We start from the raw sequence: 17579 nt of genomic DNA, 5'->3' as shown, positions 1-17579 counted from the left end.
TCGCACTACAGAAGGTGGAAGTAAGGCATGCAGGAGACGAGTGAGATTTTTGCGGAAGTTTTCGACGTGCGTATCGAGTATATGCCGCCCTGGAGGAATATTGCGGTGAAAGGCAAGGTGAAAAGGTTCTAAGTTAAATACTAAGCGCTGTTGAGGGGCCGAGATTGCAATCTTGCACGACGCTGGGGTCACTGGCACCCGGAAATGAATGTCTATCGCACGCCGCGCCCATCAAAGCATTGGCGATAAACACGCAGAAAAAGCACAAGATTTGATCAATTGCCAGCTATCCTGCGACGCATAAACGTTCGGAGATGTGGGGGAAGACAAGAGCAACTACTGTAGTCTGTAGTACTTCAAGTTACCCGCGTCCAATGGTCACGTGTAGACTAAATACTGGGCAGCGGGCGCCTACATGCCACCATCTACGTGTTGCGGGCGGTACTGCAGTCCCAACAAATCTGGTTCACAGTGTCAAGCTCGCCCCTCGTCACAGTTTCACGCTCCTTCACCCTACCTGACAAAGTGTGGACGCGAAACTTGTCGCTTTATCAAACGGAGCAATTGAGCAACGTTATTCGAGGTACGGAGAATGCTTTTGGACATCGAGGTGAGTTTGTACTTCCGTCATCTTCGTACGGAAAGCCCGGGTCATTTCTGACTGGTTGCAGAGAAAGCTATTCAGTAGATCAGACCGTGTCAAGGGAGTCGACTTTCATCCAACAGAACCTTGGTTGCTCACGGGCTTATACAATGGCGCGGTGAACATTTACAACCACGAGACAGGCGCTATCATCAAGTCATTTGAGGTGTCAGAAGTTCCAGTTCGTTGCGTACGCTTTATTCCACGGAAAAATTGGTTCGTCGCCGGTTCAGACGACTTCCAACTCCGCGTCTTCAACTACAACACGCATGAGAAGGTCGCTGCCTTCGAGGCACACCCCGACTACATTCGATGTCTCACTGTTCACCCCACGGCGAGCATTGTTCTTACGGGCAGTGATGACATGACAATCAAGGCGTGGGATTGGGACAAACAGTGGAGGTGTATACAGGTAAGTGAATAAGTTATTTATTCTCCATGCTTTACGGACGTCTCTTCATGGTAGACATATGAAGGTCACACACACTACATCATGAACATTTCCGTCAACCCGAAGGATCCGAACACCTTTGCGTCGTCATGCTTGGACCGCACCGTCAAAATATGGTCTTTGGGCTCGTCTAACCCGAATTTCACTCTGGAAGCACATGACAAAGGTGTCAACTACGTCGACTTTTATCCTGGAGCAGATAAGCCGTACTTGGTCACTGCGAGCGACGACAGGACCATCAAAATCTGGGATTACCTGAGCAAAAGCTGCGTACAGACCCTCGAGGGCCATACGAATAACGTGCTCTTCGTCGCCTTCCATCCAAACCTTCCAATCATTATCAGCGGTGGTGAGGACGGGACGGTGAAGATCTGGAATAGTGGAACATATCGCCTGGAGAACACGTTGAGCTATGCGCTCGAGCGGGCCTGGTGCATCGCTATTCGCAAGACGTCGAACGAGATTGCAGTCGGTTACGACGAGGGTATCGTCGTTATCAAGGTATCCGTCTCTACCGGTGTATTCTGGCGCACAATACTCACGTTGGGCAGCTCGGCCGGGACGAACCCACCTACAGCATGGACCCCTCTGGCAAACTGATCTACACGCACAACAACGAGGTGCTATCAGCAAACCTTCAGACTATCCAAGATGATGTAATCGCAGAGGGCAATCGGATTCCACTCTCGATCAAAGAGTTAGGAACGACCGAGATCTACTCGACGTCGCTCAACCATTCACCGAATGGGCGCTTCGTGACTGTGGTAGGTGACGGGGAGTACATCGTCTACACTGCACTTGCTTGGCGGAACAAAGCATTCGGGAACGGAAACGCATTTGCATGGGCGGGAGATTCCAACACATATGCTGTTCTCGAGGGTAAGACCAAGGTCCGGGTCTATAAGAATTTCCGAGAGCGTGGCGGTGCTGGTATAAAAGGTGTCGGTTCGTGGACCATCGACGGTCTTTACGGAGGTACATTGTTAGCCGCGAGAGGCAGCGGGTTTGTGCTCTTCTGGGACTGGGAGACAGGAGAGGTAGTCCGCAGAATTGAGGTTGATGCCACAAATGTGCGTATATTTACTTTGGGGTTTTTGCCTCCTAATGCCCGAGGAAACATAGGTCTTCTGGTCCGGCACGGGCACATTGGTTGCAATTGCCTCAGAAGATTCATTCTATATCCTCAGATTTGACCGTGACGCCTACATCACTAAGTTGGAGGAAGGCGGTGAGATCGGCGACGAAGGAGTAGAAGAAGCTTTCGAGCTGGTTGCGGAAGTGCAAGAGGGGTAAGGGCATTACATTATCTCAGTCTTGCTTCGTACTCAATATATTGCAGCGTGAAGACTGCGAAATGGGTTGGCGACTGCTTCATTTTCACTACGAGCAACCGATTGAACTACTTTGTGGGCGCCGAGTCTTACACAATTACTCCCTTCGACACGTAGGCGGTTGGTTCTGAGATTTTGGACTTATATTGATTGCAATTACAGGCCATTGTACCTCATGGGCTACATTCCAGCTCATAATCGCGTCTACCTCGCAGACAAGGATATGAACGTCTACAGCTATTCTTTGTCGCTGAGCCTTGTGGAGTATCAGACAGCTGTGCTGCGAGGCGATATGGGTGCTGCAGCGGAAATTCTACCAACCGTTCCCAAGGAACAAAGAACCAAGGTTGCGATGTTCCTCGAAAGCAAAGGTAAGCATAGTCTAGGCTGCAGCCGTCAACTCGATGTTGACGCACTCGTCAGGCTTAAAGGAGCTCGCTCTTCAAATCACGACCGATCCGGACCACAAGTTTGACCTCTCACTCCAGCTGGATGACCTAGACGCAGCAGTGGATATTGCACGGTCTGTACCCGAGCTGGAAGCAGAGGCGAAGTGGAAATCGATCGGCGACCGCGCTCTGGCGGTGTGGCGATTTGATTTGGCCCGCGAGAGCTTCGAGAAAGCAGGAGACCTTAGTGCTCTCATGCTCCTCCTCCTCGCTATCGGAGATCAGCACGGTTTGGCCAAGCTCGCCAGGACGGCAGGTAAAACCGCTCTCATTGTTTGTGGCAGTTCGCCGCTAATTGCCGTGATGCCCAGAGGAGAAGGGCCAAAATAACCTCGCGTTTGCCTCGTTGCTTCAGCTCGGGGATCCGAAGGCGTGTGTTGACTTGCTTGTCAAAACTCATCGGGCGCCAGAGGCCGCCATGTTTGCGCGGGCATACACGCCGAGCAAAGTTCCGGAAGTGGTGACAGCGTGGCGAACGGAGCTGCAGGCGAAGAATAGACCAAAGCTTGCGTCGGCGATCGCGGACCCTGCTGCGAACCCAGATTTGTTTGAGGAGGGATGGGAAGGGGCGTTAGACCGGGAACAGGCAGGACAGTCGCACCCTATCCGTTTACCTCTTGTGAACGGCAATTCAGGTTCGTCTCTGAGTTTTCCTGTGTCTGCGTGAGTCAGAAGCCATCTGATATTCTCACCAAAAAAATAGAGCACGCTGAGTTACCAGAACCAGAGACCTCGTAGACTTCTCGTTGATGTACATAGCTTCTGAAAATAGGTTTCTCTCACCTTGGAGCACAGCTACAGTCTCAATACCCGCCATCACTGTTGAAGCTTAGAAAGTTAAAGAAGATATTACAAAATTCACTACAACGGCGTGATAGCCTATTATACTGTAGCTTGATCAATACTATTTATTTAATTCAACACAAATCATTCAACACAAATCATCATTTACTACTTCCTCGCCCTCCTCGTTCTACCTCGTTTCCTCCTACTTTCCGGCAGTATTTAGTACGCCTTTACACTCGGCAGTACGGCGCAATCTGCTTCGCATTCGCCTGTGAGTATTCGAAGTAACATTCAAGTCACGGGCGTAACGTTCCAGGCGTGTCTCCAGGGTGTTGCTGGTCCGCTCCCACCACTTACTTACGAACGACGTGCTCGCTGTGTCGAACGACGGCAACCTTCCTTTCGTTTCTGTAGGCGATGGCCTCAACACCGTCCCCTGCCATCACCTCTGGCGACCTCGCAGACCTTGTTGCATCCTCGACGTCGGCAACGGTCTATCCGACCGACGAGACCATACTCTCCGTCCTCCAAGCACGATTCCGAGCAGACTTACCCTACACCAGAGTCGGGACATCGAATCTCGTCGTCGTCAACCCGTACAAGGCGTTGGCCAATGTGAACGAGGCGAGCGCGAAAGAGTACGAGGAGCGGTGTTACAAGGACACCAGCTTACCCTTGCCCGGTGGTCCTCCGCCTCTATCACCACACCTGTACGATATCGCCGCTCGTATGTACCTGCTCATGCGAAGGAGGAACGAGTCACAGTCCGTCATATTTCGGCGAGTGTTTCCCGAAGCTGATCGAATTCGAACCACACTGACCGGGGCAATGCAGGGGAAACATAGGCTCAGGGAAAAGCTTCAGCTCGCAACTCCTCGTCGAACAGGTCCTACGATTGTCCACACACTCGAAGCGAGAGGCTCGGTTGGCAGAGCAGATCAAAGCGCTCACTCCTCTGCTCGACTCGTTCGGAAACGCGAAGACGCTCATTAACCCTAACGCATCTCGTCATGGGCGGTACCTCGAGCTACACTTCAACGAACGCGGTCGGATCAGCTCTGGGAAGGTGTTGACGTATGCTCTCGACAAATCTCGTCTGAACCGCCTGTCGTTCGAGGAGCGCACGTACCATGTGTTCTACCAATTTCTGGCAGGGGCTACCCCGGAGGAGCGGGATCGGTACGTGCTGGAGGATCCGTCGGAGTATGCGCTGCTCGCATCCTCTGGGTGTTATCGTTTACCGTCGGGCCCGTTCAGCGATGACTCGATCGCGATGGAGGACTTGCGGGTGGCAATGAAGACGTTGGGGTTTAAACCTAAGCACGTTTCGTCCATCTTCAGTCTCCTGGTAGCCATCCTTGTTCTCGGGAACGTGGAATTTGGCGAAGCGGACGCGCGCGATGTGTCTGCTTACGTTATGAATATGGCCGTTCTTGAACACGCGGCGAGGTTGTTGGGAGTAGGTGCTGAGGAGCTAGCGGAGACATTGACGAACAAGACGAGCTACGTTCGGAAGGAGCTGTACATGGTGATGCTCAACGCACAGCAGAGCGGAGCGCAACGCGACCAGCTGGTCCGAGACCTCTACGCGATGCTGTTTGCATTCGTCGTCGAGACGGCCAACCACAGGATCGGTCCCAATGGGCAAGATCCTCCCCCACCGACTCAGATTGTCCTGCTCGACCAGCCTGGGTTTCAGATGAAGGGTCCCCCGAACTCGGCTTCGGTCTATTTTGGTGGTCCTGCACCGTTGATTTCGCCTCACGGTCAAGCCGGATTCGACGAATTCTGTATCAACTTCGCGAACGAGATCTTGCACTCGTACGTGATCCGCAACGCTTTCGAAGATACCGTCGGCTACAACGCGCAGCTCGCTGGGGACAGTGTTTCATTGCCCGAGATCACCACAATGGACAACTCGGCGTGCGTCGAGCTGTTACGTGGCGCGCAGTTGAGCGAGCGGTCACATCGCAAGCCTGGTGGTGTTCTTGGCATCATGAACAAGTCATCGTCTTCGCACAGGTCCGGAAAGAGTGGGGACAAGAAGGACGAGGAGATGCTACAGGACCTCGTGGCGAAATTCAGTGGGCATGCGTCGTTTGAAGCTCACACGTCGGAAGCCGGTGAACATCTCGAGTTTGGCATCAACCACTACGCCGGCCCGTGCGCTTATGATGTGCACGGTTTCATCGAGAAAGATGCAGATGTACTCGACTCTGCATTTGTTTCCGTTTTGCGCAACTCTTCCGATGCGTTTGTTTCCAAGCTCATGGCTGGTCCTAACCTTGCGACCGAGAGGCACTCCAAGGACGAGAATATCATCGTGCAGGCGCAAGTCTCGTCACGACCTTTGCGACACCCGACTCCAATTTTGGCCCGCGACGGTACTGCACCTTCGTCGGAAGAAGCACACTCGCACCTCGATCCTGCGAAAGTGTACCCCATCACCACACAGTTGAACCACACCCTCTCGGAGCTCATGAGCAATATAGATCGGACACATTCGTGGATCGTATCTTGCATTCGCCCGAACGACTCTGGATCATCAAATTCGTTCGACAAACGGAGAGTGAAGGCGCAGATCCGTGCTCTGCTTCTTCCAGACCTGGTCGCTAGGCGGAAGACAGAGTTTGTGGTGGATTACGAGCACTCCGTCTTCTGCGACAGATACGTACCGACTATGAGGGGTTCGGAGGCAGAGCGGATCAGACAGTGCGCAGCATCGAATGGTTGGCAAGATGGCGTTGACTATGTCATGGGCTATCGGATGATTTGGTTGACTTATTCGGCGTGGAAAATGGTCGAAGACGTCTTGCGAGCAGCCGAGAAGGATCAGAAGAAGGGTTCGAGAGAGGGTGCGGAGGACGACGAGAGCGTTCTCCAGGACGACACAACGGATTACACGCACACTCAGCACGATGCGTCGTTCTCTGCGCCTGGTGGATACTACGGCGCTGGAGGGAGTGACGACAACTTGCTACTCGCCCGCACTGGAACCAACGGGTCCCGATATCTCGATCCTAACATGAGTCCTGGCTACGCACAGGGCGGCCTGTCATCGCCTCAAGTCGGCGGTGGTTTGGCGAATAGCGAGCCAGATGGTGATGGATGGGGTTCCGAATGGGATAAGAAGGGCGGAGACTACGACAGCCCGCCTGCCTTCGAGTCAAAAGAGAGCGGTGGCATAATCGTCAAAGATGCACCGAATGCCGTGGAGGAAGTCCCGTCGAGTCGCTCTCGTCGCAACTGGCTACTGGTCGTCTGGTTGATGACATTCTGGATCCCGGACTTCTGCTTGACGAGGATCGGTCGCATGAAACGCCCTGATGTCCGACTCGCCTGGCGCGAGAAATTCGCGATCTTCGTCCTCATCGTCGCGTTCAATGGCTTCGTCATCTTCTACATCGTGGAGTTCGGACGTCTACTCTGTCCAAACTACGATAAGGCTTGGAATCCCAGCCAGGTTGCTCAACACACTGGTACCAACGATTACTACGTCTCTATTCAAGGACAGGTCTATGATGTTTCCAACTTCGTTCAGGGGGATCACAGCGATATCCCGGGTCTGGTCAGCAACGACGCCGATACTTTGGACATCCTAGCAGGTCAAGACCTGACAGACTACTTTCCACCGCCGCTGACACTCGCCTGCCCTGGTCTCGTCACTGATACTAGTCTGCAGCTTACGTATAAGAACTTCACACCACAGGCTCCGAACGCCATGCATATCTCTGGTAAAATGCAGGGTGCTCAGAACACCGCTCTCGACTCTGAGAACTGGTATACCAGCGTCTTCCAACCGAAAATAGCCGAGTTCCACAAGGGTGCGCTCGTATGGGAAAAGAGCGACATCGAAGGTCAAGCCGCAAGTACGAATAACGACCAGCGGTGAGTAAAGCGTAATTTATTACCATATTGTGGTTTACTTACAAAGGCGATCTTTTAGCCTATGGGCCATTTGGAACAACGGCATTTATGACTTGACGGACTACGTCAATACCGTGACTGTCAACGAGGGGATGAATCTGTACGCTTTCCTGAGCCCAGATTTGACTAGCTTGTTCAAGCAGCAACCGGGCCAAGATCTGACGTCGTCCATCAGCAAAGTGCTTGCCACCATGAACGTGACGTATCGCGAGCAGAATGTGAATTGCATGAACAACATGTTCTACCTGGGAACGACAGATTTCCGGAACACTCCGCGGTGCCAAGTGCAGAATTATCTTCTGCTGGCGTTCTCGTGTATCCTAATGTCCTCCATGGGATTGAAGTGTACGTATGCTGCTTTGGTTGAATCTGAGCCGCTTCTGATTGCTGAATCCTATAGTCCTCGCTGCACTCCAGCTCGCACCGAAGGGAACACCGGAAATGCTCGACAAGTTCGTGATATGCCAAGTCCCCTGTTACACTGAGGGCGAAGAGTCCTTACGGCGTACCATCGATTCGCTTTCTGCTCTTCATTACGATGATAAGCGCAAGCTCATTTTCCTCATCTGTGATGGCAACATCATCGGTACTGGCAACGATCGGACTACGCCTCGTATAGTGCTTGATATCCTCGGTGTGGACCCCAAACTAGATCCTGAACCAGTGCTCTTCAAATCAGTAGGCGAAGGATCGAAAGCGCTCAACTACGCTAAGGTCTACTCCGGTTTGTATGAATTCGAGGGGCACGTAGTGCCGTAAGTCGTTCATCTTCGTTTCCTCTCAACCGCCGCTCATCTTCGTGTGAAGGTATGTGGTGGTTGTCAAGGTCGGCAAGCCAACGGAGCGTACCAAGCCCGGCAACCGTGGAAAGCGCGACAGTCAAATTGTGTTGATGCAGTACCTCAACAGGGTTCACTTCGATGCGCCTATGTCGCCGCTTGAGCTCGAACTGTATCATCAGATGCGAAACGTCATCGGTATAGATCCAGCGTTCTATGAGTACATCCTCACGGTCGATGCTGATACTGTGAGTATTTCCTTTGGAAGACGTACAGACACATTAACGTCGCTGTCTAGGCGGTATCTCCGGACTCCCTGAATCGCCTTGTTGCAGCAGCAGCAGATGACTCAAGTATCATTGGCATTTGTGGTGAGACGAAGCTGGACAACGAAGAAGGCTCTTGGTGGACAATGATTCAGGTGAGTACAGTCGAATTATAGGTCTTCAGCAATGAGTTCATATGTACTCTAGGTGTACGAGTACTACATCTCCCACCATCTCTCCAAGGCCTTCGAGAGTTTGTTCGGCTCCGTGTCTTGTCTTCCTGGTTGTTTCTCGATGTACCGCATTCGGACGGCTGACAAGGGTCGCCCAATCATCATCTCCAACCGCGTCATTGAGGAGTATTCGGACCCCATCGTGGATACGCTACACAAGAAGAATCTGTTGTCTCTCGGTGAAGATCGTTATCTTACGACTCTACTCCTCAAGCATTTCCCTACGTTCAGGACGAAGTTCACCCCCGATGCCGTTGCTCGTACGATAGCCCCCGAGTCCTGGCGCGTTCTGTTTTCCCAACGTCGTCGATGGATCAACTCCACCGTTCATAACCTCTGCGAGTTGGCCTTCCTGCCTGAACTAATTGGCTTCTGTTGTTTCTCAATGAGGTTTTTTGTCTTCATCGATATCGTGGGTACTCTGGTACGTTGATCTTGGTCTATTATTGGTACGTGGTGTTCATTTTTTGCTCCAGATCTTGCCTGCGACAGTCGTATACGTGAGTCCCCGCCGATAAACTCTGCAAGCTTCTTGGCTGATGACCTTGCGCAGTTGCTATATTTGATCATCACCGTTTCCACGGGAAGGGGGGCATTACCTATTATCTCCATCGTCATGTTGGCAGCTGTTTACGGCTTACAGGCAAGCAACCTCTATCTCAATCAGAGCTCCGAGTTGAGCAGAAACTTTCTTCTAGGCTCTGATCTTCCTTATCAAGCGAGAATTTATGCTCATCGGTTGGATGGTTGTCTACATCCTTTCGTATGTATTGTGGTTATTTCGTCCGGTGTAGGTGACCAACTCTCCCTGTCCGTGTCCAGCTTTCCGATCTACAGTTTCTTCTTACCGCTGTATTCCTTCTGGTGCATGGACGATTTCAGTTGGGGTAACACGCGTCTGGTCATCGGTGAGGGTACTAACAAGAAAGTCATCATGAACGACGACGAGAAGTTCGATGACTCGATGATCCCTCTAAAGAAGTTCAGCGGTGCGTCCCAATCATTACCTTCCGACTGATCTCAAATTCGAACATTCACCCCACAGAGTATGAGGCGGAGGCCTGGGAGACGGGCTCGCGGCACTCAGATGAAACTAGCTACAGCGGTAAACCTCAATCTCAAGCTAAATCACGGTCCCATGCTCCTCAGTCAAGAACGGCTTCGCCTCTTAGCTTCCACCAGGCATCTAATACTGGAGATTACTACCGTGATACCAACCTGACAGATCCGAATGGCTCTAATCCTCGCGGTAGACCTTCGCAGACCAACCTATCGCACTACGGTGGGCAGCAGGCCATTTCGCATTATGCTCTGCCTCAACTACCGTTCGGGCCAACGAGTGTTCACGGGTCTGTCGCTGGTTCCGAATACGGTGCACCAATTGCCATGCCTGGGCCAATTCCATACCAGAACACTGCCAGCGTCTACGGCATGATGCCTACAGCTCCTCGCAATACCGTCATGACGAGTCTCAACATGTTCGGAGGCGAGGGTGACGTGCACGGCTCACAAGGTGGATTCGCCCCTCCTACATTCCCCCCGGGAATGCAACGACCGACGTCAACATTCTCTCTTGCGACCTCGGTGAATCCGTTCGCTGGGCCAAGTATGAATCCAGATCCCAGCGACGACGACCTCCTCACTGCTTTGCGAAACTTCCTGAGTACGCAAGATCTCATGACAGTTACGAAGAAGTGAGTACAGTTTGGACGAAGTCAGTCGCAGTTGTGCTGATCACGTCGCAGGACTGCTCGGGAAGCCATCCAGGCACGATTCCCGAAGGCGGATCTCGCAAGTCGAAAGCAGTTCCTGAATGACTCGATAGACAAAATCCTTTCACAGTCATGAACACTAGTGGACTTGGGTTCGGTCGTTACATGGATTGACGTTTGGACATTTATCATACGGACTTCGGCATATGTGCCTCATCTTTACTACATTGCACGGACTATTCTCCTCATACTGCATCCCCAGTTATTGAATAAAGCATTGTAATAATTGTCGGTGCAGGACGTTGAAGCACATCCGACTCGTCGTTGACTCGCAATACCAAATCTCCCACTCTCATTGGCATGGATTCTTTATATTGTTGTTGCTTGAAGTTGTCGCCTGCGTGTAAGATCGAAGGCGAATGCACATTATCAGAGCAACTTTGAGATCACGTGGAAATACCCCTCATTGATGCCGCGCTAGCTTGAGTACATAGGATCCTTCACTACTTCCATCTCTTCCACCACATCTGTCATGCCTGCTCCAGCGGTATATATTATTGCAGCTTTAAGTGCTGTAGTGGCTGTTGTAGCCTTCAAGGAGGTAAAGACTTTAAGAATTTTGTTGCAATCGATGGGCTCATTATCACCGCCAGTTTGTCTATGAGCCGCACGTCGCTCCGAAGATTGAAGCTTGGGCTGAAGCATTCCTCGAAAACCGCCGCCGACGGCGGCATCGTCTGACTGCCGCTCCTGTCCCGCAGTACACAACGCAGGATGGTAGAGATGAGAATAGGGCCCGCAGATCAGGATCGGATGGTGAACGAGGGGAGATGCCTGTTGAGCTCGAACAACTGGTAACGCAAGAGGTGAACGAGTGGAGAGGTAGCCCGAACGGGTCTGGCCTTAGACACAGGAGAACGGCTGGCATGATGGACGAGGTATTCACCATCATCATTCACGACTGTCGGGCTTGTTCATTGATCTCATCCTGCTAGTCCAACACCTTCATCCCCTATTCAACCCTATCGCCCACGCATGTGTTATTTGACTCTTCTGCGCCTTCTTCCCCAGTTTCTCCACTGGAGAGACCGTCGCTACCGAGTAGCCCAAGGTCGATCGGGGAACATTCGGTTTCCGCCAGTCCATCGACGTCGGTGCATTCATTGTCAGGACGTCATCAGACACCTCAGGTCGCTTTTCGAGTTACTTCTCCAAGACTGCCCACTCCGATATCGAATTATTCCGATCCATCGTCTCGAGCCCTGACACCTAATATCACAGATATTGGCTCATCTGTATCTTCTGGATCCTCAAAGGCCTCAACACCGGGCGCTTCGGACATCAATATTCCTGCTTCTATGTACAATACTGCGATGATGGACACGTCTGAACTTGGACACGGGGCCACTGTTCTGGCGAACCCGACTTCGCGGTCACATTCACCGTTTTCTGATGTCTACTCAGTCGAGACGCACAGCAGCGGGTCGACCTCCCCAGATGTACGCTCCCCCAATATTGGCTCTGACTTCGACTTGCCGTCGGATGACGATTACGATGTGCTGTCCCCACGGTCAGGCATGTTCAGTCCCGGTAGCGCCCAGGAAGTGTTGTCTCCCCATTTTGGTATGCTGGATGCAGGAGGCGGGCATGAGGATGTATCTGATGCCCGATCCCAACAAGGGAGCGAGGCGTCGTGGGCGAGTGTTGGTCGCAGGACGCCTGAGTTCTAGATACACTACTATCTGTGTCATTTTTGTTCCCTCTCTCGTATGTAATATTGCTCTGACTGTTCTCTATCGATTTGATGTACCTGTACGCGTTCCATCCGTCGTCCGCAGGTTTTTGTTGTACATTTGCTCCCTCCCTGTGTTGTACTGCGATCTCGTGCCTCCCGGACCCCTTCTCCGTCTTGAAGCAACTGCAGATTGGTGTCTTTATCTCACTGTTTTACACACGGCCTCGCATTCACGTATAATATTGTGTTATATCTAACCAATAGGGGATGGGCGAGAATCGGACGTAAATTAGCTGAGGCGAATTCTACATAATGACGCAGTGCCTGTACTCGCATGTCATTTTACATCTCCCTTACCTCTGTGACACTCACTTGCGCATGATAATATTGGAGTGTGTTTAGAAAGGATATCCAGGTTGGGCAGAACTGCCATGGCCATACAGCGCAGCGCTTTGCGAACTACAACGGTTTCCTAATCCGGATGCAGGTGTCAGAGGTTCTCCGCAACAACTTGAAATCCAGCTTAGGCTCACTCGCGAGATACTGTATATATATCATCCTTCACCCAGCCTCTCTTTCTGAGACCTATGTCACCAGGCTGGTTGTTAATCACGTATGTTCAAGCTTAAGAGTCGTCGCAGCAATCTCCTCAAATTCCATCGACCAAAGCTTCAGCTGAATGAAGCCCCCATTCCGGTGCTCAAGCTAGAGTCTAAACAGTCTGTCGCTAGCAGTTGTTCATGGAATGCTCTGATGCTTGTCTTATAGGTGTATACAGAACCTCCTAAACTATCAACCTCCGAAGATACGGCTGCAAATACCGAGGTCGCGATGTGCGGCTGTACTGGTAGCGTTGTTCGTTGGGAGGACGGGCGACTTGTACGTTTTACTCAGTCGGTATGTGTATCCTTCTGGGAAAATTATCTATTGTGGATGCCTGTTTTAAATTGTTGATGCTGTATGTTACATAATGAAGTCGTGCGTCGACATTGAGGACATACGCGGGTGATACCTCCTTACCTGGTGGCAAGTGGGACGCCCAAGACCACAGCATCGAGTGGACAGCTGTAAGTTCTCAGAATTTGGACAGGCTCCATGCGCTGAAGAAAGAGACAGCGGCGTGAGGCATTCGAGGAGGTATCCCACCTACTACTTCGACAAGGCGGCAACTGAGTGCAGCAGATAGGTTTACCGATGGACCGCCAAAAAGTCCCTCTTCTCTGCGTCGTAGAACCATTCCTCGCCGGCAACCAACTGGTGGTGATACCGTAAGTGTTTCTCCGATTACTGAATATACTGCGTTGTACCTCAAGATGTCAGGGTGGTTGTCTTGATCTTGGACAATACTCTACGAGTACGATTACATTGATTCTCCAGTTTCACAACACTTACTGTCGATCCGCAGCCAATTCTTAATGCACCCGAAGTTGCTTCTCTATTTTCTCACCCGCTCATTTCGCTCCTGCATTCGGAGCCACCATTCTCTACCGAGCCCGAGATGCTCGAGATGAAATATCATACGTACGTTGACATTGCCGCACACGAAGGGCACGTCCGCATGCACCGCTTCTTGACCGGCAGGGAAGCGGGCGGAACGAAGCCCATCTTCGGGCTCACTGCGTATGTTCTCCCATTCAATCGTCTGGAGTTCACCTTCCTAAACGGCTTCTCACAGCTCGATATTGATCAGGGTAGCCGCGATTGGCTACGGGCGTGAGCCGGACTTTGAGGTGTTCGCTCCGGATCAGCCCTCTTGGGAAGAGCGGCTCGCACACGTACTCCGACACCATCTTGTCTTCCGAGAGGCTGCCCAGCAGGAGGGTATAGATCCGGATAAGACCGCCGGATCCAAGACGGACGATGCTCATCCCGGGGCGAGGAGGGGTCGTGTACGCAGCAAGTTGTGACATTATCTATCATCTATTCATTCACCTTGGACTTGAACGGGCTTCATGCTCATCAATGCGGCCTTCCGTTACAAAAGCCGGCGAAGGCAAGGCCTCAGATCTCAGACATGATTTCGCTTGTCCACGGTACTTATCCCACAGTTGGCGAGGCTTTCCCATCTAATTTCCACGAGTCAGACACTAGAACACTTCAGTCCTGTGGTCGCCTCTCGTTTAGTACGAAGGTTGTGGATCCACGAAGCTTCTGTGTCGGTACCGAGGTGTGCGAGGTAAGTAATTGTAGAGCAATCGTAACCTAAGTCGGTCAACAGATCAGATATCGTCTACAAATACCCTGAGAAACCTTTTTTGTAGCCGTCAACACATTCTCCTCACGATGTATGGTCGTCGTCACCCAGAAAATAAAGTTCAATGTTGTTGTTCGAATTTGTTCCTTCCAGCGTGCAGCCGACGGAAGCAAAAGGGAGCATTACATAAGCCAATTTGGCACCTCACCTTCTCCTCGCCGCCGCCTCACCTCCTCATCTCATACCGCCTCGACAGCAAACCGACTTCACTCTGTTTTACTCCATATTCGCACAGGAATGCCCCAGGTATACCGTCGACACTCGGAATACAGCCAGCGTCCTGAAACTCGCCGCCGCTCGAGCGTCGCTCCCCAACCAATCGACGCCGACGACTCCATCGTCCTCTCAGACCTCGTGCGTACGGGAGAAGCTTCTCGTTTACGCCGTCGAGGTGCTATGCGCATAGATCACGCAAGAGCACCGCCTGCACCCCCATACATGTCCAGCTCAAACTCTGCTCCACGGCCAATCGTGGTAGTGCCCTCGAGGACGCCCACGCCACCCTACGTCCCCACGGAGCTTGCAGGCGAAGACGAATACACGTACAGCGGCGGCGAGTGGAGAGACTGGAATGTGGACGACAGAGGTGAGGGTAGCGGCGCCGCGAGAGGGGCGCAGACGGAAGAACAAAGAAGAGAGGGCGAAGAGGAAGAGGAGTTCATGCTCTTCTGCGGCGGAGAAGAATGGGGCCCGTCTGCGGTGACTGGGCTGCACGGGCCGTCGTTTGCGCCATCGCCTTTGCCAGGCCGTAGTAGATCTCGGTCGGCGTCTACTTCAGCCTCTGGACGTGCGAGCTCACAGGCGGCGCGACGGACGAACGGGTGCGGCGCTCTGGTTCATATGCGTGCGTACCCGCAGCGGCCGCGGGGAGTGTGGGTGGGCAAGGAGGAGGCGACAGAGGTTGTGGTCGGGCTTGACGCATCTTATTTTGAACGCTCGGTGGTGGCGAAGATGATGAAGAGCGCATGCGGGTGCGTGCGCGAGGGAATAGGGTGCGCGGTATGGTACGTCGTGCGGTCTGGATTTATTCTTTATTCTCGTTTCTGAGGTCTCCGCAGCGGGAACACGCTAGGGACGCGCTACATGCCCTGCCAGGCGGCGTCGGAGGGCATCTTCTCTCGGAATTCAGCGGTGCGCACACCTCCGGCACTGCACCCGAGCGGTCCGCGGTATTGGCAGTGTCGCCCTCCGGCAGCGGGACGTGGGTCGGGGAGTGGGCGTAGGACGTCAGCGTTCTACGTCTACACGTTCTTTGCAGACCACGTGTCGCCGTCGCGGCCGTACGGGTTTCCTGGGCACCCGTCTCACGGGCGCGGAATACATGTGGATGTACAGGTTTCGCAGGAAAGTCGAGCGAGCTCGCCGAGTCCCGCACCTGCACCCGGACTGTATTATGGATATCGCTGGACGGCGTCACCTCGGCCGATTTCGCCACCACCCGCCGTCGACGGGGCGACTTCATCTGCAGAACTTGTCGCAGCTCGTGTTGCGCAACCGATGGAGTTGCCGCTGCAGCTGCAACCGCTGACACCACTGCCTATGGCGCGGGCGGCGTGGCTTGACGTTGAGACTAGTTCGGATGCACGCACGGGAATTAACGCGCAGTCGACCCAGGATGGTGAGCAGGACGCGAGGACCGCTGGCATGGAACTGGATGCGGACGGCGTCCTGAGGGAAGTGGACCCCATGGACGAGCCGAATTCCCCTGACAAGGGAAATGAGCCGATGCTCTGGCCCGGACGATGAGGCCTGCAAGATCTAACACCTTGGATTAACGAACGAACGAACGGACGGACGGACGGATATGCGAAAGGATGGCTCGCGCGGTCGAACCGATGATCATGACTTGATCTCACGAAATGGACTCGATATATTTTATAATCTAGCTTCCTCGCATCTTGCCTACATTTTTATCTTCCTCCTGTGGCTCACTACAGTGCACATAGTCTCATGTTATCCCTCGTCCGCCTCACAGTCTCACATTACATTTACGTCCTTTGGGGTTGTGTAGCCTCATGCATTACATCACAGACCTCACTCTGCATGCACTTACTATCTTTGTAGTATTATCATATGTCGTCGGTGTGGATAGTCTCCTGGAATCAGATTTTCACGGGATGCATCATTCAATAAGCTGCCCATATTTATTGTGAATTTATGGTAAAGATAGATTAAATAATTTTCCCGTAATTTGAGGCTCTTCTGAAAATATTTGAAACCTATCCCAAAGTAGACATAACTTTACAATAAGTTTTCTATATCTACCACAAAGTTTAGATAAGTCTTGAGCCGCTTATACTACACTTTTGCACTTTGTCGGAAAAACCTTTCATGCCTAATAAGGTAGTTGCGATGGATTTTGACCTCCCTTGCAATAGAAAATTAGGACATTTTGAGTAATTTTGGCACCATTTTTGTCCCTTACAAGGCAGTTACAAGTCCCAATTAAGGAGTCGTAAGGCAAGGTCCCTTACAAGGCACATTATTTTTTTCCGACATTTCAAGTAAGTTTTAGGTAATGCCCACCAGTTTATTGGAAATTGCATCCAGTGTTCGTCATACATTTTAACATACAGTCACTGGATGCAATTTCTAATAAGTTGGGGAAATTATTTGAAATATAGAGTGAATAAATTTAGTGTAAGTTGCACTCACTGGATGCAATTTCCAATGAGTTGGGGAGACTATGCAAAAGTTATTTGAAAAGTAGAGTGAATAAATTCAGTGTAAGTTGCACTGCTTAGGAGAGACTTATCTGAAAGTTATCCTAGAAATGAAAAACTTATTATGAAGTTATTTCTACTTTAAAATAGGTTTCAAATAACTTTCAGATAAGTCTCTTGTAAGCTGTGCCACTTACACTAAATTTATTCACTCTATCTTTCAAATAATATTCATGTACTCCCGCCAATTTATTGGAAATTGCATCCAGTGACTGCTTAGCAGAGACTTATCTGAAAGTAGAAATGGAATACTGTAAGCAGCCTAGATCCTTAGGCTCATCAGGGCTGCA

The 17579-nt window shown here is 51.7% G+C and overlaps 5 protein-coding genes across 5 annotated transcripts; all 5 read left to right on the top strand.

The window, feature by feature from the left end:
• Positions 1-592: 592 nt before the first annotated feature.
• Positions 593-3612, top strand: SCP_0214120 (Probable coatomer subunit beta'; the record flags this gene model as incomplete). The annotated part of the gene is made up of 10 exons (XM_027755314.1): positions 593-610; positions 672-1055; positions 1110-1595; positions 1646-2164; positions 2217-2383; positions 2434-2538; positions 2588-2796; positions 2849-3130; positions 3186-3509; positions 3578-3612. 10 exons carry the CDS (start codon positions 593-595, stop codon positions 3610-3612), a joined length of 2529 nt encoding a protein of 842 aa, XP_027611115.1.
• A 465-nt stretch (positions 3613-4077) lies between these two features.
• SCP_0214110 (Chitin synthase 8) lies at positions 4078-10713 on the top strand (the record flags this gene model as incomplete). The annotated part of the gene is made up of 13 exons (XM_027755313.1): positions 4078-4439; positions 4495-7548; positions 7607-7932; positions 7988-8342; positions 8395-8614; positions 8665-8787; positions 8840-9289; positions 9342-9365; positions 9419-9508; positions 9564-9628; positions 9688-9854; positions 9911-10559; positions 10611-10713. The coding sequence occupies 13 exons, from the start codon at positions 4078-4080 to the stop codon at positions 10711-10713; spliced, it is 5988 nt and encodes a 1995-aa protein (XP_027611114.1).
• Positions 10714-11109: 396 nt separating this feature from the next.
• Positions 11110-12307, top strand: SCP_0214100 (hypothetical protein; the record flags this gene model as incomplete). Its single annotated transcript, XM_027755312.1, has 3 exons — positions 11110-11178; positions 11231-11515; positions 11573-12307. The coding sequence occupies 3 exons, from the start codon at positions 11110-11112 to the stop codon at positions 12305-12307; spliced, it is 1089 nt and encodes a 362-aa protein (XP_027611113.1).
• A 620-nt stretch (positions 12308-12927) lies between these two features.
• SCP_0214090 (Peroxisomal coenzyme A diphosphatase 1, peroxisomal) lies at positions 12928-14219 on the top strand (the record flags this gene model as incomplete). The annotated part of the gene is made up of 8 exons (XM_027755311.1): positions 12928-13031; positions 13081-13209; positions 13289-13379; positions 13429-13449; positions 13495-13580; positions 13633-13666; positions 13718-13932; positions 13988-14219. 8 exons carry the CDS (start codon positions 12928-12930, stop codon positions 14217-14219), a joined length of 912 nt encoding a protein of 303 aa, XP_027611112.1.
• A 584-nt stretch (positions 14220-14803) lies between these two features.
• Positions 14804-16312, top strand: SCP_0214080 (hypothetical protein; the record flags this gene model as incomplete). The annotated part of the gene is made up of 2 exons (XM_027755310.1): positions 14804-15570; positions 15625-16312. The coding sequence occupies 2 exons, from the start codon at positions 14804-14806 to the stop codon at positions 16310-16312; spliced, it is 1455 nt and encodes a 484-aa protein (XP_027611111.1).
• Between the last annotated feature and the right edge of the window lie 1267 nt (positions 16313-17579).

The sequence above is a fragment of the Sparassis crispa genome (genome assembly GCF_003851025.1).
Source record: "Sparassis crispa DNA, contig_000001F, whole genome shotgun sequence".
Classification (NCBI taxonomy): domain Eukaryota; kingdom Fungi; phylum Basidiomycota; class Agaricomycetes; order Polyporales; family Sparassidaceae; genus Sparassis; species Sparassis crispa.
The sequence above is the reverse complement of the archived record's forward strand: the minus strand, read 5'-3'. Positions and strand labels throughout refer to the sequence as shown.